This window comes from Phodopus roborovskii, unplaced genomic scaffold, assembly GCF_943737965.1.
Source record: "Phodopus roborovskii unplaced genomic scaffold, PHOROB, whole genome shotgun sequence".
Classification (NCBI taxonomy): domain Eukaryota; kingdom Metazoa; phylum Chordata; class Mammalia; order Rodentia; family Cricetidae; genus Phodopus; species Phodopus roborovskii.
In genome coordinates, this window is record NW_026126517.1 from 34,764,801 (window position 1) to 34,787,524 (window position 22,724).

The following is a 22,724-nucleotide window of genomic DNA, read 5'->3' on the forward strand; positions in this document are numbered from 1 at the left end:
AGCATTCCAGGAAAAATAAAAAGCCCATTCTATATAAGGTGGGATGTAAATGTCCAGTAAAAGGTGATGACCTGCTGAGTTTTTCCATGTTTGCCTTTCCAGCTCACTAGCTCATTCTCATTCTTAGGAGTGCTGTTTCTATTTCTAAGCACATGTCCCCCCTAGATCAATTTTTCCCCCCGAAAGACAGATGCCCTGGAACTCAGATCTGTGCTTATGACATTTGCCCTGACCATGCCCACCCCGCACTGAGCCCAGCATAGGCACTGTAGACAAGGGCCTTGCCCTGGTGAGGTCAGGCCCTGCTCAGCCCTGGCAGCAATTACCACACAGCAAGGGACAGGGAGGGCCTCTCATTTGTCCAGCCTTAGTATGACATCTCCGGGTACCACAGTCCCTTCAGGAGTTCAGTTTCCAAATATTCATCAGATGGTTTCTGCTCACAGACCCAACCCCACCCCTACACTGGTTTCTGCAGCTACTTACACCACCACATAGGGCCATGGGTCAGAGCCATCCTTGCTGGCAGGCAAATTGGTAGCTCCATGCAGAGTGACCACAACAGTCTCCTTATTATAGGGAGCCAGGTAGTTGGTGTCAGGATTTGGGTCCTGGGAGGTATCCTGGAGGTCCACTGGTTCTTCAGAAACCTGTGGGGGAGAGCCAGGGCTGAGTGGACTATTCTGATACAAAACTTCTCTCTTCCATTACCCATAACCTCTACCAAGCACTTGGGAGCTTTTGACATTGTAATTTTGGCTAGGGATTTGTATTTAATTACAAAACAAAAATCAGGAAGAAATTTCATAAAAACTGCTGATGGTGGTATACACTTATAATTCCGGCCCTCAAGAGGTAGAGGCAGGAGGACCAGAAGGATCAGAAGTTCAAAGTCATCTTCAGCTCCAGCGTGAGGCCAGCCTGGCAAAACAACAAAAGGGTCAGTGAACTGGCTCACCCTTTGCTGTGTAAGCCTGATGACCTGAGGTGGATTCCAGAAACCCATGGTGGAAAGAGAAAACTGACTCCTAAAATAGCTTTCTCCTCCTCTCAACATGCGAGCTATGACATGCATACACCGTACTCACACATGCACACATACACAATAACAATAGATAAAATACAAATAATAAAGCTGAAAAATACAAGTTGTATGTTTTGAGTAAGTATGATTTTGTGCTGAACTGTGCTCACAGAGTCTTGGCTGCAGGAGGCTGCATACAGCCTGTGGGCTGTGGCCTGCTAGGCCTGACTGTCGATTCCTCCCAATACCTTTCCTTCTCTGTAACACTTCCCTGCTTCCTGAACTACAGAACAATAGCCTTCGAAGCCAGTTTCTCCCTACCTCTGTCTCATACGCTACCGTTCGGGGTCTCTCTTGTTTCTTCCTTAGCCTTTGGTGTGTCTCCTGTTGCAGCAGTGGTCAGCCCACCTTAGCTGTAATCACAGTCTCTCCACAAGCTTCTGCAGGTGCCTCTGTCTCTAACTCCTCAATGCCACCTGCTCCTTAGGTCCTAGCAGCTGGCACCTTTCTTCTTTCCTATGCCTTCACCTCAGGCCACCTGTGTCATCTCATATTCATCCTATGGGACAATGAGGGATGGGATCAGACAGGAACCACCACTGAGCTCCGCTTTCCTGCCTGCTAGCATGGGAAAAGGAAACAGTGTGGCTTAGCACTGGGAACATTAATGAATGCCATTTAACTAGATTCTCAGGGCCATGGTACTGCAGGGGTGACCACAGCAGGAGCCACAGCTCCCTTATTCATCCCCAGAGCCCCTCAGCCCTTGTCCTAGTATTCTCTATGCCTGGACAGCTCTTTCCTGAAGACTCCAAACCCACATCCCTGCCACATCCCTCACTTGCTGCATCCCTGCCCATCCCTCACTCGCTGCAGGCTGTGGTCCCTGCATAACAAGTTGTCTCATTAGGAGGTGAGAACAGGGCTTCCCAGCCCTAGACGTGCCAGCTCGGCAGAGACTCCTCCTCTGCCTATGAACCGGCTCCCCACCCCCACAGGAGCCAGCAGGGCCCTTCACCATCTGTAGAGGTGTTGATGAGAGTTAGGCCCTCCTGCATGGCCAGGGTGGGTAGAGGGGAGGGGAGGGGAGGGGCGCTCCTCTAGATGGAGAAGGGGGAGTATTCACAGTTCCTGCCTCCCCTAGGTCCATCAGTGCTTCCGCTGCTCTCTACCCTGCTACAACCTGCCATCACCCAGCAGTTTTGCTTTCCTGTGTTCCTGATATAGGAGTGACAGCAGCTGGCAAGCCAAGAGACCTAGATCATAGCACTTTTGTCTCTTCTGAGATGCTCCCACTCAGAGCCTGTTTCCCTGCACACCAGTGGGAATGTTTAGAATGATATGTGATTTAGCTTTTCCTGGGCTTGGCATGTCTAAGGCTCCATGAAGTTAGGCTAAGAGAGCCGAGTGATGTCCTTTGTAAGGCCAGATGGACATCCTTGCTGATGTGAGAACACTAGCCTGCCATGGGCACTCTGGGGCCACAGAAGTAAAGGCCCCTTCCCACAACAGTTGTCTAAGGCTTCCATGACTCCTTGGCAGCCCTGGAGGCCACCAGGCCTCTGCCAGCTCCAGGGATTGGGTGTCTTCCTTTCCTATCTCCTCCATGCCCCCCTCTCAAGACAGTCTTCCAGGAAATACAGCTTGCAGAAGTACTGTTTGTGTGCTTGAGGCCACCTGCTAGGCAGGCATCTCCTGGTGAGGTCTGCAGGCATATAACCAATGGACAAGCTGGCCCTAGGCCCTGGAAGGCTGGGCCCAAGGTATCGCCTGTAGAGGGCAGACATGTGATGAGCCAGGGCTGCCAAATTTCACTTTGCCTTTTTCCTTCCTCGTGGTGTCCTTGCATCAGGACCATTGTGCTCTGCCTATCTCTGTCCCCAGTCACACTGAAGAATTTGTGGAGGAATAGGAAAAAAATACATATATAGAGAGCTATAGATATTATTGTGAGGACGGAAATGGGGTGAAGATGCTGACCCTGTGCAGAGAATCCTTTTCCATGAGAGCAGAACTGCATGCTTATCACAGTCTCTCAGGTCCCACTCTCACCCACCCATACAATGCTGTTAAGATACAGAAATCAGCAGACTACAGCCTCACAGACCACAGCCCACAGGCTGGTGTTAAGAGCAAAGTCTGCCAGTTTCCAAGCAGAGTTCCTTCAGCTACCCCTTAGGACTTGGGCCCTAGGCAGGCTTAAAAACTGCTAGTCCTAACATCTTGTCCATCCATGCAAGTAAACTTGTCCTCCGCAAGCCAGGAGCAGCCAGCAGATGTCCTTGGGAGTCCCAGAATGTTCATTGCTTGGGGCAGTATTGGAGGTTTGAGGAAGGAGAGGGATGTGAGTAGGCAATGGGACCAGCAACAGACAAGTCACAGCTTCAGCAGGCTTCAGGTGGTTTTGCCAGGGAAAGGGGTGAACTGAGACTCACTCCCTCTTATCTGCTCTTCCAGCAATCTGGAAAGCTAAGAAGCCTATCTGTCTCTTCCGGAAGGGTCCATATCTGAAATCACAGCAGCTGAAGAGGCTGTGCTAGGTCTTCAAGAGGGATGATGGGCTGAGAGGGTCTTGTGACTCTGATATGCCATTTGGGCAAATTACTAAATTACTAGACTGTGGTGGATGTTGGGCTTAAAATGGTCTCTTGGGCCAGTGAGCTGCCTAAACCTGACATCCAGAGTCGGATTCTTATAATCCATAGAAAAAGCCAGGTGAGGTGTCATGCAGCTGTAATCTTAACACTGCTGAGGCAGGGTGGGAGATGGAGACCAGAAAATTGCCTAGAAACTCCCAACTCACTATCCTGGCATGTGGGATGGGCAAAAAGGCAAGAGAGATCCTGCTTCAGAACAAGGTAGGAGGAATACTGGTTCCTAAAAGTTATCCTCTGAACTACACAACACACACACACCACCACCACCACCACCATCAACAACAACAATAACAACAGCAACAATAGAAACAGTACTTCATAGACCTAGCTTTCATGACCAGCCTTGCCTGGGCACTAGGATAGTAAGTGAAGCCCCTTTATATTGAGGAGAGGGACTCAGGATATGTGACCTCTCTAATGCTTCTTCATGAAGGCTCCTTTCCTGGGTTACTATGCCTGCCCCTAGAGCTTGCAGCCCCTAGAGCTTGCAGGGTTGACTGGAAATAGCATGAAGTTGCTGTGGCTGATGCAGGAGTGCCTTTTCACACAGTGACCTAGGGCTGAGGCTCAGGGCTCAGGAGAGCACATACTGAGCATGTGCAAGGCCCCAAGCTGGATCCTCAGCAGCGCAGAAAATATGCTTAAAAAGTCAAACATCATAGGGAAGATAGCTGATAGGTTTAACTACAGATTTTAAAAGTTCAGGCTGCGGAGATAGCTCACAGGTAGAGAGCTTGGCTGGCATGCATTAAGGCCCTTGTGTTTAGTCTTCAGCGTGGGGAGGGGGCCTCACAGTGTGAATTATAACCAGGCTTGCTGCCTCATGTGATCCTATCACTTAGGAGGCAGAGGAAGGTGGGTCACCACAAATCTGAAGGCTTGCTGGGTCTACATATTGACTTCCTGGTCAATTTAGGGCCACATGGTGAGACCCTGTATCAGACAGCAAAGGAAAAAAGAAAAAAGATGACAAGAGAGAAGTGGCATAAATAAACAGATTAATATTTTTAATGAACAAAGATCAGTAAAATTTGGAATACTGCCCCAGTAAAAAAGTCATGAGCTGGGGAATGGCAAAAGAAGTGAAATGAGGGGGTTGGGCATGGCTCAGTGGGTAAAGTGCTTGCTAGCACAACTTTATGGAGCGCCTACTCTATGCCAGGCATTGTTGTGAGCACTAGGTATACAGTAATAACAAGAAAATAAAAAGGGCAACCCCTCCAATAAACAAGCATGAGGAGCAGAATTCAGATTCCCAGCATCCACATAAAAGCTGGGCGACTTGGCAGACTGACTCTGTGATCCCAGCACTGATAGGTTTGAGAGTGAGGGATTTAGAAAGGCATCCTAGCTCTCTGGAGATCACTGGCCAGCCAGTCTAGCCAATCAGTGAGCTCCAGGTTCAATGAGAGAACCTGACCCAAAACATACAAGGGGGAATGATAAAGGAAGACACTTGATGTCTGCCTCTAGCCCCCATGCATGCACATGTGTACACATACCTGCACATACATATATACACACATCAAAGAAATACAAATATACGATATTCTAGGGAGGGCATCCTTAGCTTGCATCCACTGCCTCTGGTCTGTCCTTATAGGTAAATGTCACAGTCACAGGTTTGGTTGGTGAAAGGCAAGCGAGCCCTCGTGGTGAACAGGTGGCATTTCATGGCTCTGGTTCAGCCTGGTAGGTTCTTGCTGCTCTTCCACAACTCTGTATTGAGCACCTATTCTATCCTATGTGCTATTCTGAGTGCTAGGGATACAGCAGTGATCAAAACGGACTCCCCCAAAAATGCCTTCTTTGCATAAGGTCAAGATTTGAGTTCAGCCAGGCGGTGGTGGTGCACACCTCTAATCCCAGCACTCGGAAGGCAGAGGCAGGCAGATTTCTGTGAGTGGGAGGTCCGTCTGGTCTACAAAGCTACACAGAGAAACCTTGTCCTGAAACCCCACCCCCCCCAAAAAAAAGATTTATGTTCAAGGTGAAGGCAAGGATGAGGACAGAGAAGGAGAGAGAGAGATCCATACAACCAAGGATCGTATGGTGGCTGACGGGCAACATCAGCAGGCTCTCAGGCAAGCAGAGGCCAAGTCAGCAACCATCTTTGAGAAACTATTTCATGTCTGAGAGCCTCAGAGAACAGACCATCAGACACCACTCTCATTTCACAGTAGTGACTGAAGCCCAGAGAAGGAACACTTTTGTCACCATCAGACACCAAGGATGAGACCACACAGCTGTTGGACTCTGCCCCCCCCCCCCCCCGCCTCACCTTTGCCTTTTGTCGTCCCATCCCCTTGGGGGCAGGAGTGCTCACTTAACAGTCTCGAGGGTTAGTATCAGCACAGTCTTAGCAGGTTCCAGGCAGCTGGCCCGGGTGCCTTGAGTCTTTCTTTGCCTGTCAGTGTGGTCCCATGGGTGCCACACACTGGCTTTGGGGTTTAGACTGGGTAGGGGAAGTGTGAGTGGGTGTATGCAATCTGGGTCTTTCTCAGAAGTGAGAGCTTTTGTGGGTGGAGGTGCTTGGGGGTGTTTGGGACATGGCCAGCTAAGCAGGGAGTTAGGGAATTGATTCCTGGCACCTTCAGGAAGGTGAAGTGGGGTGATCCTTGTTCTGCCCAGTCCTGGGAAAGTACAGAGTTTTCCATTTAGCCGGATCACCTAGGCAACACTGTATGACATCACAGGGCAGAATCAGTCACACAGATGCAGCATAGCAGGGTGGAGTCAGAAGCCCTCCTTTCTTTCCTCAGAACTGCCTGATGTCCCCAGGCTCTGTGACTGGCCCACCACACTGCTCCCAGTCCCTGGTGGTTCCAATCACAGCCTAGGAGACCCAATCACTGTCCTCAGAGAAGTCATAATAAAGTTCGATTTCTCTTGAATCAGTAGCATCTTTGGGTATTTGTCTTCCTTCTGCCTAACAATAAACACAGGGCTGGGGAGATGGCTTGGTTGGGAGAGTGCTTGCCTTGTGAGCATGAAGACCTGAGTTCAGATCCTTAGTACCCATGTAAAAACCAGGGCATGGCTGCATACATCAGGAATCAGAACTGGGAAACAGTGATAGGTGGATCCCACACTCACTGGCCATCTTAGGAAGGGTGAGGCCCAGGTGCAGTAAGAGCCCACCTCTGACCTGAGACTGAGACCCCTCTCTCATTTGCACCCCAGATCCTTTCTTCCTTTTCCACTCTGTGCCTCCATGATGACCACACTGGGTTCTAGTTGCATTGGGCTTCCTTGAGATGCCTGCAAGTATCTGGGGAACTTCATCCCGGCACCCAAGGCCACTCAGGCTGCTGTGCCAGAAAGCTGCCCTTGGGACTGAGTTTATGTTCCTAACTCTTGCCCTTCAAGCCTGGGGTCTCAAGGTTGCTTGATATGACAACCCCAACTTGTTCCTCTTAAACCTGAGACAGCTGCTATGTGAGCCCTTGTTGTAGCCTGTGGTTGCACCTGACATCCTACAATCCCCACTGTCATCATCCCCTCCCTGGCATCTTTGCACACACCAGCATTTAATGAATAGACTGAGTGGGGGCTCCTGCCAGCAGCTCTACATACACTGTCTCAGTTAAGCCTCACATTATGATCCTTGAAACAACCCTCATCACTCTCTCTGTCCAGTAAGGAGTAGGTGCTCTGAGGAAACAGACCTGCCCAAGGTCACCTGGCTCTGAAGACAGAGCTGGACTTTTAATCCAGGCCTGCTGGCTGGAAAGTCTGTGAGCATGGCCAGCAAGCCCTGCAGCCTCTCCCTTCCATTTGGGAGAAAGGCTTGCATCCTCATTACTTCTCTTTTAAAATCAGGGTAACACGGACAGGGTTGAGGCCAGACATGAGTATCTGTGGGTTGTTTCCATTGTTACTGTTCTGTGCTGGGGATTGACCCGAGGCCATGGTAGGCAAGCCTTCTGCTATTGAACCACACCTCAGTTCTCCCTAACCTTTTGAATGGGGTGGGCAGATGGCTCAGTGACTACAGCAGCTAGATGATGGCATCTATAAAGAGCAAACTGATCTGTCCTGGAGGCTCATCTGGACAGAGTGGCATGGCATCTGGAGGAGGCCACTGCTACCCAACACTAACAGACCATTTGCCCCTGCCCCCAGCAGGTAGGCTCAGGACTTCTGAGGTGTGACTGGTAGTATTAATGTGGCCCTGGTCTAGTTTTGGCCAAACCCTATGGATGAAGGCTGTAGTGACAGGACCTATCGGCCATGTAGGCCACAGTTAACAGTGGAGGGTCTAGGAGACTACTTCTGTCTCCTCTCAGTCCCTTAGTATGCAAAGGGGACCTCAGTAAATGGCAACTGGGCTGAATCTGGGTGTGTTCATATTTTGTTTCAGGCCATTTCTGTGACAGTGTCTTACGGCCCTAGTTCTAGTGGCCTCTAGGTCCCAGGACGATTAGCCCAAACACTAGCAAGGGAGCAGGAAAAACTTTAGATACAAAATGCATGCTATCTTGGGATCTATGGGGCCCACCTTTAGCCCTGGTTTGCTGTAGTCACTTTGACCTTAGTAACCCCAGTGTCTTCATCAGCTAAGCAGCTTTGTTGGCTGACTCCATGCAGAGGGACAGAGAGTATTTGACAAAATAATGGGGGCTAGGAGGAACTGGACAGCCCAGAGAAGGTGTCTACAGTTTATGTGATAGAGAGCACCCATGGCCCTGGCTTTGTCTCCAGCAGACACAGGGGTAACCTCAAAGAGAGTGGTATTCATGCTGGCTACAGCCCTGCTTCCATCTGCTTAGCAGGCACACTGATTGATTGCCCTGTTGGAATATTCTTCTCAGTGTTGAGCTCCCATCTAAGGCAGCTTAGGTCCCACTGTCAACTCATAAATCACTTTGCTAAAGATGCAGCCTGGCTTTTGAACATTTTTCTTTTAAAAGAATCGATAACTCGTTAACAAGCGATTGAATAAAGGGTAAGTGAGGAATCTCCCCCCTATTCCCTTCCATTAGGAAGGGCCAGAGGTGACAGGTGCCCTGCCAAGGTAGAGGGTGTCTGCTCAGCAGGAGGCTTTTGTGTATCAACCAGTCTTCAGCATATTTCTGTGCCCTTTCAGCCCAACACTTCCACCAGTCTGGCCTGTGTGTCCCGAGAATGTCCATCTCTCTTTCCTCCATCTCCATTTCCCACCTATGCTCCAGCTTCCTCTGAGTAGGCCATGGTTGCTTCAGCCCTGGGGACTGTAGATATGCTGCCCTGTCTGTCCCATAGTCCTTCCCCAGCTGAAGTCATAGACAGTTATCCACCACCAAATCTTCCCTGAAACAGGACCCCAGACCCCACATAATTGTGTCAGACCCACCACCCATGGACATCCCCTACCACAGCTCATAATCCACTATTCACTTTCTAGTACAGGGTCTGTCTTCCTTGAGGGCAGGGATCATGCCTGGGGAAGTTATGTCTCAGGAGACCCCACAACACAAAGTTTGTATCTGGTAGGTGCTTGGTGAGTGAGGAGTGACATTGGCATACAATGATTCCCTCCCCTCTTCTACATTAGCTTAGGACAGTGATATCTGTGTGGTACTTCTTAGTGGCTCTCCCCCAATAAGAGTAGACAGCATCTGTAAATCTCAGAAGAGTGACTAATGCTTAGTGGAAATCCAGAAGGTCACAGAATAGTTCTATCTATGTACTTTGTATAGATTAATCCTCTCTATAGTTCCTATTTATTTATTGTTGTTGTTTTGAGACAAGTCCTTGCTATGTAACCCTGGCTGGCCTAGAACTCCCTATATTAGTCTAGGCTGACCTTAAACTTGTGGTATTTCTATTGCCTCTGCTTCTTGAGCACTGGAATTATATGTGTGTGCCTGGTTCTGTAATTCTCATTTTAAACACAAGGAAACTATGGCTGGGAATGAAGCTCAATTGGTAGAGTGTTCACCTAGCATACACAGTGCTGTCCCCAACACTGCATAAAACTGGGCATGGTGTCACATGCCCGTAAACACAGCACTTGGGAGGTAAAGCCGAGGAGAATAAGTTCAGGGTCATCTTTGGCTATATAGCATGCTTAAACCTATGCTGGTTTACATGCTAAGAGGAGGAGAAGGAGGAGGAAGAAGAGGAAAAGGAGGAAAAGGAAGATGGGGATGGAGAGGAGGAGGAGGCTGAGATTATTGAAGCCATGCTGAAGAATTTGTATTCATAGGTAACCTGGGAATAGGGCATTAAAGCCTGGAGCTCCCACCTCAGGACAAGTCTTAAGTCTGACACTGCAGCCAGGATAAAACAGAGGGCCTGAGGGGCCCCAGTTATAGGAAGCTGCTTGTTCAGGCAGCTGTGCCTGGAATGGCTCTCTCTCAGACCTCCAGCTCAGCACGGGGTACTCCTGTCCACATTGCCTGCTGCCTCCACTACAGAGCAGAACCTTTGGCCCTAATCTGATTTGAGGCCATGAAATCACATTTGCAGTGTTTTAATGCAGCATGGAGCTGGCCCAGCTGTCTTGTCTCCTGGCAGAGAGAGGAGCCTAGAAAGCCATTTTGCTGGGAGGGAGGTCTCTTCAGGAACACCAGGGGACAGAAAGCAATCATGCTCTAAGAGGAAGATTAAAATAATCTCTACACTTGCCATGCTCTCCCAAGGGTCTTAGCACCATTCAGCCTGAAAGAGTGTGGCAAACTTTCTTCTGGGGGAAAGGAGGAAACTATGGCTAGGACCCCACTGGCCCCCAGCTCACTGCCTCCCCAATAATCTCCAAGTCCCTGAAAGAAACCACCATCTCCCAAACTCTGTGTCTTTGCACAGCTGTCCTCTGCCTAGAATACAGTCTCCAGCCTTGTTTCCATAGCCTGCCTGAGGAAGCCAGCATCTTGAGCTCCTGCTGTGTGCTCCTGTGTGCTTCACAACTGTTCTACACTTCTGTCAGGACATCTTTCCCAGGCCTTTTGATCCAGGAATAGGGTTGCACCAGTGAAGTCCCACAGCCAAAGGCCAGCAGAAACAGAACTTTCCAATACCCACCTCCCTACTTACTGTCCTGACTCAGTACAGTCTGCCTCCACATATATGGGTTCCATGTTCTCTGATTCAGTCAACCTTGGATTAAAAATACATTAAATGTATATTATTTAACTAAACATATATTTTAAGACCTTTGGGAAAAATAGTTTCTAAGGTTGGCTTGCTTGGCTTGCTCAAGGCCTGGGTTTGATCTTGGCACCTCAGTAATAATAAAATGAAACTGCATCTGCACTGAGCGTGCAGACTTTTTGTGTCTTCAAACAATACAGTACAACTACCTTCATCGTACCTATGTTGCATTAGGTACAATAAGAACTCTAGAGATGAATTAAAGTGTGTAGGAAGAACCAAGTACAATTGTATACTCCTATAATCCAAACACCTAGGAGGCTGAGACGGGAGGATCCCAAGTTTGAGGCCAGCCTGGGATGTCTAATAAGACCCTATCTCTTAATAATAGTAGTAGTAATAGTTATTATTATTGAACAGAAAGATTGTATAGGTTCTATGCAAATGCTATGCCATTTTATATAAATAACCTGGGCATCTACAGATCTGGGCTTTTGAGGGGTCTTGGAACCAATTCTCAGGGTACCAAGGACAACAGTATCATCTTCTCTTTCTTTAACTTTCTCAGAGGGAGCCAATCTGTGTCCCCTCCTGTACCCGATAACTTTGTAATCTCACTGTGTTGTTCTTGTCTTCCTGAGAGTTCTGAGAGGCCAGACCTGGCTCAGAATCAGGGATCAACAAATCTCACCTCCTACAGGTGACAGGTGCATGGCTTCTCCTACCTTCAGGGCTGAACCCAGGGGACCTTTCAAGTTGTCTATTTTTTGAGGAGCTTAGGTGATCCTGTCTCCTCCCAGCTCTCCTGGACCACAGGGACACCAGTATGTCACTTGATCTTCACAATCATCTTGTAAGGGAGGCATTATGGCCCTTCTACAGACGAGGAATCAGAGAATTAACATGACTCCCTTAGGAACAGTAGAAGGCAGAGAATTAGAATGCTAGCCTGAGTCTGAAGTCTGGCTGTGGCACTTGGTTGGTGTAAACACACCATCATTCATCAGAGGTTTTACTCACATGCTCAGAATTTTTATGCAATACTTCTTCTAAGTCTCATGAGTCAGTTCTAGTGGTCCCCCAGGTTTGTCCTGAACTCTGCACACAGACAAGCCCAACTTCACTCTAGCCTTGCTCTCAAACCACCCAGTTGAACACTGGGTAACCTGTCTTGGCTACTCTTGGTATGGTATATTATATAATATATAATATCTATCATATCATATCATGCCACCAAGAAGCAAACTACTTCCTTATGATCCTGTCCCAGGATCCAAGAAAGTGAAGCAAAGGACTAAGGAAGAGCTAGCAAATTGTGAGTCTGTCTGGGAAGGGGTGCAGCTGATCATCTCCTCACCCCTTCCCTGGTGCTGATTGCTAGAGCAGAAAGTCTGGAACATGATGTGGAGAGCAGGATTCCAGCTTGGCCTTTGCTGCTAACTCTGCATGACCTTGCCCCCTCCAGGGTTTAGCTCCCTCCAAGGAAAGTGAATACTCACCCTGCCCACTTTCTAAGACCCTGGTGATGTTCTAATACAGTGGTTCTCAACCTGTGGATTGCAACCCCTTGGGCTGAATGACACTTTCACAGGGGTCAGGTGTCAGATATCCTGCACATCAGATATTTACATTATGATTCATAACAGTAGCAAAATTATGGTTATGAAGTAGCAATCACCACACAATATAAGGAACTGTATTAAAGGGTTGCAGCAGTAGGAAGGCTGAGAACCACTGCTCTAATGGGCTTTGTGGATACCCAGTGAGGTATGAGCTCTGCCTTTGTCAGTCTGGCTCAGAGTAGCCTCCGAGACAGAAAGAAATCCCAGAGCCCATGGAGATGCTACCTCCTTATCATCCCTACAGTTCTTTGTTTCCTGATTTCTCCTTACCAGCCAGTCTTTGCTCAGCTCCATCCCACCTCTACTTTGTGTCCTTTCTGAGCTCCATTAGAACCCTCTCTCTTCTGCCTCATCTGTCCTCCAGGCAAGGCTCAACTATCTCCCTGATGTCTGTGAGGGGTTTTACACCGTGAAAGCCTCATTGATAGACTTCACTGTGCTCATTGTTTGCTTGAGGACTGAGGCCCAAGGAGGGCAATGATGCCATTTGAGTTGTAACAGTTCAGATGGAGCTGGGAACTGAGGTTCAAAGCTACAGTCTTCTGAATCCTTCAATGGTTGCTTTTCTGCTGTCACCTGAGTCCTTGGGGTTTGGAAAATCACTGTTAGTACCTCCTATTCCCCCTCTGTGCCTATTTGGACATTTTCCCAAGGGCTGGACACACAAATGAATAGAATTGATGGACAGTTTGGTAAATGGATGGGTGGATGGATGGACAGATGGATGGATAGATATCTCCTATGTCAAGTGAGGTTGGACCACACACAAGGCAGGTTGTAGGAGCCAAATGGAAGAAGAACACCCATATGCATGCTCCTTTTATCTTGGAAAGGGCACCGTTCTCTGCTGGCCTGGGCCTCTGCTGATCCTGAGACTTTGCAAACCCAACCCTGGCTAAGAGTAGCTGTGCTGACCCCTGCCTGGGAGGGCAAACCTCACTGAGACCAAAGCAACCAGGCTGTCAGCTTTCCTGACTGCCTGCCCCCATCTGCTGTCAGAGTTGTATTAAATACCAGTTTCACACCGAGCTTTAATCTCACCTCATACATCACACATGCCATGTCTCCAAGCCTCTTAGTCACTTGGGAGGGATTGTGCTTGGGGGATTTGTACAAAGATGAGGCCAGGAGGCGTGGGTCTAGATATGGAGGCATGTGTGCTTCCTATGTATGTTTTTCTTGTGATCTTGTCTTTGTGAGGGGACTGGATGTGCTTTTGCATATCTATAAACACTATGTGCATGTATGTTCCTGTGAGCTTAAATATCTGTGAAGGTGACCTCTGGAGATGAGAGGTAGGCCCACATTTCCCTGAATTTGGGGCTGGACTGATTAAGAGGACTTCAAAAGCAGGCACCCCCTTCCTCTCCATCTCCCCAGCTCCGTTCTTCTCTCTCTCTCTCTCTCTCTCTCTCTCTCTCTCTCTCTCTCTCTCTCTCTCTCAGAAGGTGTGACTCAGCACCAGTCCTTGCTGGTGGGAGAGGGGAGAGGCAGCAAGGAGGCGGGCCAGCAGGGCCATCTGCTCTGCTCTGTTCCCTTACAACAATCTGCTAAGGGAGCTACTTCCCAGACTAGCACCCAGACTGGCCCTCTCCACCCTGCAGTCTGGTATCTGACCCAGGGATCAGGGGATTCACAAGTCCATAGCACCCCTCTTCAGGGAGACTGGCTGGTATAGAAGGAGCAGTCTTGTTTTCTAGGTGCAGAAAAGGAAGCCTGTACTATGTGCCTTGTTCAACACAGATTTCACCCGTGAGCTTGTGAGCTCGTTACTAGGACTGCAAGCCTTCATTAAAATGGTGAATGCGGGGCACACTGGACTGTATGCTACTCCACTTTCACTTAAATCTGCCCAGCAATAGCAGACATAGGGGTTGTTCTCACCCAATTCACAAGTGAGCAAGTAGAGGCTGAGAAAATCCTGCAACTTGTGCAAAGTCAAGATGCTGCTAGATAAACCAGAGCTTAACCTGCATCCATGCCATTCTGACCCATTTGCCTGCCTGTCATCGAAAGCTGGCTGCTCTGTCCACTCAGCTGACCCGGGCCTCTATGACAGGATGCCAGGCCTGTAGAGACAACTTGAAGATCAGGCAGCTGGGAGGTAGAGGCACAGACTTGTGTAGGGACATAAATATGGAATCCAGGCGCCAGGATAGCCACCATGGGGGGGGGGCTGGTTCTCCCTAGAGGATTCCTTGAAAGGAATTATTTCATAGCAGGTGGGCAGCAGGCCATTATAGAGACAGTCAGACCCTAGCTCCTCCCCTTGATTTTGTGTGTGTGTGTGTGTGTGTGTGTGTGTGTGTGTGTGTGTGTGTTTTGGGGAGGGGTTGGGAGTGCTCTCTGCTCCATCCTCCCCAGGGCCAGAACTACTCCATTGCTCTGCCAGCCACAGCCTCACTACCGTAGAGACAGGCTACACCCCTCTCTGTATGGGTGACAGCGCTCTTTGAGAACGTCTTGACAGTGCCTTTGTTCCACAGAAATAAAAGAAAATCGCGCTACAAAGGGAAACCTCAGGTAGCTTTTAGCAGGGCTCAGCTGCCTGGGGCAGAGTGTGTTTAAGCTGGAGGCACTTGTCACTGGAGCTTGAGGGGAGTGTCTCAGACCCCGCCCAGTCCCTATGTGGTAAGAGGGTGGGGGGGGTGGAAGTCCCATGATTACGTTTACTTAAGAAAAGAGCTCTTTCAAATAATGGCAGAGGAGAAAAAAAAAATCAATGAAAATTGATAGAGAAATGTAAAACAGGGTTGTGTGTGTGTGTGTGTGTGTGTGTGTGTGTGTGTGTGTGTGTGTGTAGGTGGGGGGGAGAGGGAGAGAAGGGAGGGAGAGAGAGGAAGAGAGAGGGAGGGAGAGAGAGAGAGAGAGAGAGAGAGAGAGAGAGAGAGAGAGAGAGAGAGAGAATTTACTAAGGCCAAAACTGACCCGCTTGGGGCTCCAGGCCCAGGAAGATGGGGGCTGGGAGTCAATCCCTGGCACGTGCCTGCAGAAGGGCGCTGGTGGTTGGGGGGAGGGGTGGCAGCTGAGTCTCTAACTCCAGTTAAGAGAGAGATTAATATATTCAATCTGCTCCAGGGTAATTGAGGGAACAATTGGAGTGTTTTTCTAAAGCCCATAAAACTGCCTCATTTGCAAGGAAGAGCTAGCTGGCTAGCTGCAGTCCGCAGACTTGATGGAGGCAAAAGAGGCAGAGAAGGGACAGCTTTGGGATCCCAGTACACAGCAGCTACTCCAGCCAGGGCAAGGGGCTAACTTGCTCTCTCCTGCCGCACCTCCCATCTCTTCCTTTTTGTGGTCCCAGCATTATTTTCCCAGACCCATCTTCCAACCTGTGAAATGGGTCACAGCATTCTTCTCTTCCAGTTCTACAGCAAGTGGATGCTTTGAAAGACCAGGGGAGTGGGCTCGGGGGAGTGGGCTGGCACTGAGGGATGGGGCATGAACAAAGAGGTGCCCAAGTCTCCCTCCCTACCCCTCCAGACCAGAGTGAATGGGCAGTAAAGAGTGGAGTTAATGAAATCCACATCGTGTGCCTCCCCAGCTTGAACCACTCCAGTCTCCAGGGCAATGGGAATAGCACATGCAATAGCAAGCAATAAAAGGCATAATGAATTTAAAAGCAGCTTGGAGAGGGAGAGTGAAGACTGGCAGGGCTCTGGCCTGAAGCTGGAGGATTCCTGGGGTAGCGAAAGTGCTGGCCTGCAGCTCCAGCCAGAATCAGGACTAGGAACAAACAGGCTGAAGGGGGGTGGGGAGAGGGAGGGAACAAAGGGAAAGAACACTGACTCCCCTGCCACCGAGGTGTAGGGACCAAGAGTCGAGGTGAGGTTAGGCAAGCCACTCAGCTTGTTCCATGGCTGCTCGGTTCTCCTCCACTTCTCCTTAATAAAAGCCCCCAGCTTGTTTAGTACCAGAGCCATAGTCAGAATCCACAGGCTTAGAGCCAGGTGCTTCGCATTGGGTGATTGCTTTATTAGCTTTCTTCCTTTCCCTGTTCCTCCAGGGCAAAATAATAATAATAATAAAATAAAAAGGTGTTTTAAATGGAAGAAATAAAAAAAATTGAAAGTGTCTTTTTAAAAGTCTCCAGGGAAACAGAATCATTTCCATGAAACAAAACTGCAATTGTTTGGGAGAGGTGACTGTGGGGAGGGCTCCCACCACACCCTCCCTCCTCTTCCTGGGGAACTACAGGAGGAAATTGAGGTTTGCAATGGCAGGAATCCCCAAGGTGGCCCCCAGAGCTACTAGCAAGAAATTAAACTCTTGTTTCCAGAAACTTCAACCCTGGGAATTTCCAACCCAAAGTTTCTGTCTTCAACAGCCCTGCCTATGGGAAGATGAGTGGCCTTTGAAGGCATAATGGTTCAGGGCCTCCCCTAAGTCACCCCACCAGGAGGCATACATTTTGGGAGTTGGTCAGAGCTCAGACTTGCCTGCACTTTCTACCCTCTTTCTTCTCAGAGTCCCCTCTGCCTAGCACTGTACAGACCCTGTACCTCCTTTCTGATCATACCCCTTTTTCTGAGCAAGGACAGACGATTAGTCACATGGATTCAAAGCTGCCAGGAGGTGAATTCAGGTATACCAGGTGTGGGCAGGCATCTAAGGAAGGCCTTGTGCCTTGGAGGAGGGTGATAGCCAGTGGCTACAGGGAACCTGGTAGCTTCTGCCTGGGGTCTTCCTTTGTGAGTCAGGGTACTTATGAGCCACCTCCACCCTCAGTCCCTGGCTGTCTATGTTGGAAAAATTCCTGGGAACAGTTCCTGCTAACTGCGCCCACCTCCAGGAAAATATTATCTTAAAGCAACAGCATTCAGTGTGGCCCATTAGAACCAAATAACCGGTGCACCATGCCCAGGAAACAAAAGGATTCAGACTCAGTCAGCAGACATTCATGCTGAGCCCTGGGCCTGGTCACTCACTGAGCCCTGTCCCTGCAACCCAGTTTGATGCCTGCTTGCCCTTCACCCCGTTGTTCTATTGCCCCCCGTCCCATGACCTTCATCTGTTGTGGCTTGGAAAAATGGCACACACTATTAAAGCAAAAAACACTCGTGAAACTGAAATTCTAAACTGAATAGATTGTTGAGACACCTGGTGCCAACAGGGCTGACAATAGCTAGGCAGGAATGGTGTCTATGCTGGGAAGGCTTCCTGGAGGAAATGGCTTTGAATAAAAGCTTCTGTTTCTGGAGCCCAAAAATCTGTTCCTGGACTCGGGAACTGAAGTTGCTGAAGTTGTGCTGGAAGTCCCAAATGAAATTCTCTGTTGTCTCTTCTATTCCTCCTATTCACTGCCTACCTCGTCTTCAGTTGTCAACCAGAGAGCCAGGGGAAGACCCTCTTCCTGGGTAAAATTCCTGCTTCCTTATGAAATCATCTTATCTGGATGTCCTTGTCCCTATCCACATGGCAGGGAGACAGTATGGCTATGAGGGTCCCTATGTTCTAGTCCACAGGTCCAAAGAACTGCTGAGCCCCACTAGCCTTTAGTGCTCTGCCTAGGCCTCCAAGTGACAATAGGGACAGGAGCCTGCCTTCCTTAGGCTGAGCTGCAGGACCGAGTCTGTCTAACTGCAAGCATGTCCCCTGTTCACAAGGAGCCCTCCATTGTCTGTGGGCTCTGGCACTGTCATCAGGGCTGTGATTGCTGACCCCCCACCCCCACCCAAGGGGAGCCATTTTCCTCTCCCTTGAAAGCTATTTTCTTGTCTTGGTAGAAGCAGACATCTGACACTTTAAGAGGGAGTGTGGCGCAGAGATGATGGCTTTAAATAACAGAAATTAGAGCTGCTGAGGTCGAGGCAGCCATCTAGCCAGCCCCCTCCCCCCAGCAGTCCCAACCTCTTTTACCCCCATTTTACAGCATAGCCTGAATGTACTGTCTATGTGGTTCAGGCTGGGCAGGCTGTGCTGGGATCCAAAGAGCAGGGACAGCTTCTTCCTGGGTTCCGATCCTCCTCTCTAGATAGCACCATTAGATGGAGGGACAGGGCACAGGCTCTGGATACAGCGAGCTTTCAGACTCACCCAGGCTACCCATCTCATTTCACAATAGAACAGAACAGAGCTGAACACAGAGGGGTCAGAGAGGTGGGCTAATTAATCCAGAAACGAATGGAGAATGGTTAGAGTGTATTGTGTTAGTAGGCCAGGACGCCTGGGCAAGAGCAGCTGTTCCTGGGTCCCTGACATATGATGCCTGCTAACTTTACCTAAAATCCCTTCCTTGCATCCCCCTCCCGTGCCTCCCTATACCCACTTCTGCTCTCTGTCATGGTAGCGATAGCTTCAATTCCTCCCCCTTCTTCCCTCACTGCACCTCTCTCCATGACCAACGCAGTCTATCTCCCAGCTCTACTCAGTGCTAGCCTAGAGTGTATGCATGTGCATGAGAGAGAGAGGGAGAGAGAGAGAGAGAGAGAGAGAGAGAGAGAGAGAGAGAGAGAGAGAGAGAGAGAGAGAGAGAGAGGGAGAGAGTGAGAACGAGCAGGAGAGCTGTGCCCTTGGAGAGCCACCTCAGGTTGTCCCTTTGCTGCCAGCTGAACCATCCCCTTCTCTTTGCTAGCTTATACTAGACCTCATTCCTGGAATCTTCTCCCCTACGCCTAAAATTGCCACCCCTAACCCTCACCCACCTTGTGTGGCTCTGACACAGTCAAATACGGGATGGAGGAGTGAACAGATAATGAGTGGAGGAGGAATGGGAGACCCCTCTCAAATGGCACATCTGAGGAAGCCTTTCCCGGACTTACACTCCCTCTTCAGAGCATTGCTGCCAGCCTTGAGGGTCATGTGTGATACCCATATTGTTTCCAAATGTACTGTATCTAGAGACAGTCCGTGCTTAGGGACTGACCAGGCCTTGGATTCCACACACCACTGTGTTCTGAGATTCCCAATAAATGTTGAGATTTAGTGGAATCCAGAATCATGGGTATGTTTTCTCCACCTGTGAAGTAAGCTACTATTTGCTCTGTGAATTCTCAATTGAACATGAAGCCTGGTCATGGCCATATTGGGAAACTTCCTATAAAAGGACTAATACTCCTCACCTGAGCCTCACCTGAGCCTGATGCTGCCAAGATCCTGGTTCCTAGCTAAGCCCTTCCTGGTCAGTGCTGGAGCTGGATGGGCTCACAGAAAAGCCTTGTCACTTAGGGCCTCCCTTGAAGTCTGCTGAGAATGTAGGAGATTGAGGCTGGGGATTGTAAGGTGGCAGACAGCAAGCTTTATCAGAGGCCATGTCCTGAGCAAGGACCCAGGAGTACTACCCACCTGTAGCTCTGGATGTAGGGACATCAGTTCTGGCTGGCTGGGCTCCACAAGGCAGTTTGAGACAGAGGACTCAGGGGTTCGGTGCACATGGAAGGCTACACTGTAGGCCAGGCCCCCGCAGTGGCGGGCTGTGGTATCCTCACTTGCTCGGAGAAGAGCCAGGTTGCCACAGTAGCGATAGAGGTCCTCATGCTTCTGTGCTGTGAGGTTCATTCGGGGCTCATCTGGTCGTGGGTAGATGGGGAAGATAGCCTCACCTACCCTCTGGGCCACCTGTCCTGAGGGTCCATCCAGCCTCAGTGCCTCTACACGCAGATGTGCGTCATTCTGCCCATCATTCTTGCAGAACCCTGGGTAGAGAAGATGGATTTGAATGTGGTCTGTGGGGTTCCCTCCCTCTTCCTACACCCTGGGCAGAGAACATGGGTTTGAATGTGGTCTCCAGGGTCTCCCTCTCTCTTCCAGGGAATAAGAAGAGCATTTAGGATCCTAGGGCAACTTGAGATGAACCCAAGTGTGCTTGGCTAAGATTTCTCTTGTGGGTGATTCCTCTCAGGCCTCCCCCAAGGCCTTACCTTTGTCTCATGTGAGTCTACCAGAGTAAGGAAGGAAAAACTTACAGCCTGTGGGAGTCATTCTCGGTCCTGACACCACTCAGGACCAGGGAAGAGTTTGGCAAGTCCCTGATTTCTGGCCAACCTTAATCTTGGGCTTCCACCAGGAAGCCTACTTAGATAGGTCTCATTCTAAGCCTGGATCTTCTAAATTACTTAGCTATTATTTGACTCAGAATTCCTGCCTTTTTGTATCTAATCTGTAAGTTCCCAGAAGGCAAGACCAGGGTCTCCTATTCATCCATGCTGTCCATTCTCCATTTCTATAACCAATGGGTGCTTAGGGGGCTTGTAGCATTAGTCCATGTAACGTTCACTGCTTAAGACTGGCTCTAAGCTTAAGACGTGCTTTGGGCTTGCTTCTTTCAAACCCAAACCTCCCCTTTAGTTCTCCTTCACCATTACCCCCTGTAAGAACAGTGTCAGCATCCCCATGTTACGCTGAAGGAAGCAGGGGCTTTTACAGGGCCAGCATTTGCCCAAGGTCACACAATCACACAGGCACAGCTTGGAAGTCTGTCTAGAAGCCTAGAACCCTGTCTATGGCTCTCCCTGTTCCCTTGAAGCTCCCCAAGGTTTTGACAAGGTCTAGGGCAAAGTCCCAAGGCTCTCCATCCCCCCCCCCAACCCCTGACTCTTTTTTGTACCTTTGGGCAAAGTAAAGATAAACTTGTTCCTGGTGAAGGTGAGGCTCTGCTCAGGGGCCTGCTGCTCAATGACCTCAGTGACAGCAGAGCAGGCTGGGAGGGGGTCCCCATCATTGACTCGCAACTGCACTCCAGCCCCGGAGCCTGCTTGCAGTGGGTTCTCAGCTGACAGCCTCAGGGCATATCTGCCCTCCTCATTAAATCCCACACTCAAGACTTCAAACTCCAGGTCCAATGTCATCTCCTCTGCCTTCAGCCTCTGGCTCATCAGGAATGCAGGAAGGTGGAGATCAGGACCTCTGAAGGCCATGGCTTCAGCCGAGTCGAAGTCCAGGCAGAGCTCTGTCCTCTCTTGCTCATAGTCCCCTTCCACTCTGAAAGCAGACAGATTGGCATTTGAAGCCATACCTCACCCTTCTCTGTTTGTTTGAGAAGGATCCAGGCAACAAGCCAGGAAACTGAGCCTGAACTAGGGAACAAAAGCAGCAATTAATTCTTCCCATTTAGCATTTGACCTTCCAGCAAATATTTATTGAGAACCTACTGTATCCGAGGTGCTGCTTTAGGCATTTTGAATATATCAGTGACCCCAACACATGTTCCTGCCCCCTCTACCCCCAGGCCTGTCTTCCAGTGAAGGCAGTAGGTAGAGATGACAAAGATAAACACAGAACATGTAAACAAATGACAAGGGCCAAGAAGCTAGCTCAGTCAGTAAATTACTTGTTGTACATGCTTGAGAATGTGCATTTGATTCCCAGAACCCATGTAAGCTGGGAATGGTGGTGCATGCCTATCATCTCAACCTGGGAAGGTCTAAATAGGTAGATCCTGGAGCTGGCCTGTCACTCCAGAAAAATCAGTGAGTTCCTGTCTAAAAAAAAAAAGGTTCATGAGGAATAAGGCCCAAGGCTGACCTCTCCATGTGCACATACACATACATATGTACTCATAGACATATACATTCTTAAATATATACACATAGTATATGTACAAGCACACACACACACACACTGCCTCAAATTCTCAAGTATGTAAAGAGATGATATGTTCTATAAAAAATGAGGGGCACGTGGGTATATGGTATTCAGAACTCTCTTATTTCTGGTGAGCATGTCTCTACCTGAGAGTCCTTAGTGTGGATGTGGGAAGGGAGTGTCCAATCAGTATGTGTTTCTGCAGCCAGCTTTCTTTAATCAAGACACACAGCTTCACTTTGCAGAGAGAATTTGGTCTCTCACACCAATGTTGTCAATCAGGAATCTGTGCTCCCTGGTCCTGGGTTTCAGTGATAATCAGAGGATCCTAACACTTCTCAGTAGAGAGCAAGTCTACTGCCACCACTACTGTCTTACCATTATCCCCACTATTACCATCACTACCCCCACCATCATTACCATCATTATCATCACCACCACCATCATCATCACGCTCATTACCTACTGTGGCAAGCATAGCAGTGTGCATCACAGGTACCTGGAAAGAGGGAGTAATGGTAGAAAGAAATACCAGACTCTGGGTTCACCTCAAGAATGAACATTTTTTCTATTTTTCCCACTGCTGTTTATATATTGTTTATCTAGCTACTAGAAACGGCATTGCCGTTTGAGCAGTCTCTCTGACCTCCTAATCTGAGTGTTTTCTTCTGCAGTTCCCCATATATGTGGCCTTGTGTTTGTCCAGAAGGACAGTCCTTGTAGGCTTTACCTCCTGTTCACTGTTTTCTACAGGCATGGGGCCACATCTGGTTCAGAGTTTGTGCTTGTGGAATAAACTTCATACCATCTAGATACCAACAATTA

At 49.2% G+C, this 22,724-nt stretch overlaps 2 protein-coding genes across 3 annotated transcripts in view; one reads left to right on the plus strand and one right to left on the minus strand.

The window, feature by feature from the left end:
* Positions 1–21,328, minus strand: part of LOC127231687 (coiled-coil domain-containing protein 33-like) — a 66,163-nt gene extending 44,835 nt beyond the window's left edge. Inside the window, exons 1-3 of the mRNA XM_051197401.1 lie at positions 20,923–21,328; positions 19,662–20,011; positions 487–650 (exon numbers count right to left, since the gene is read on the minus strand). Of these exons, the coding sequence (XP_051053358.1) occupies positions 487–650; positions 19,662–20,011; positions 20,923–21,328 (920 nt within the window). The remainder of the gene's footprint in view (positions 1–486; positions 651–19,661; positions 20,012–20,922) is intronic.
* The window catches only part of Stra6 (signaling receptor and transporter of retinol STRA6), a 76,225-nt gene that overhangs the window by 21,133 nt on the left and 32,368 nt on the right, over positions 1–22,724 (plus strand). The window lies entirely within an intron of this gene.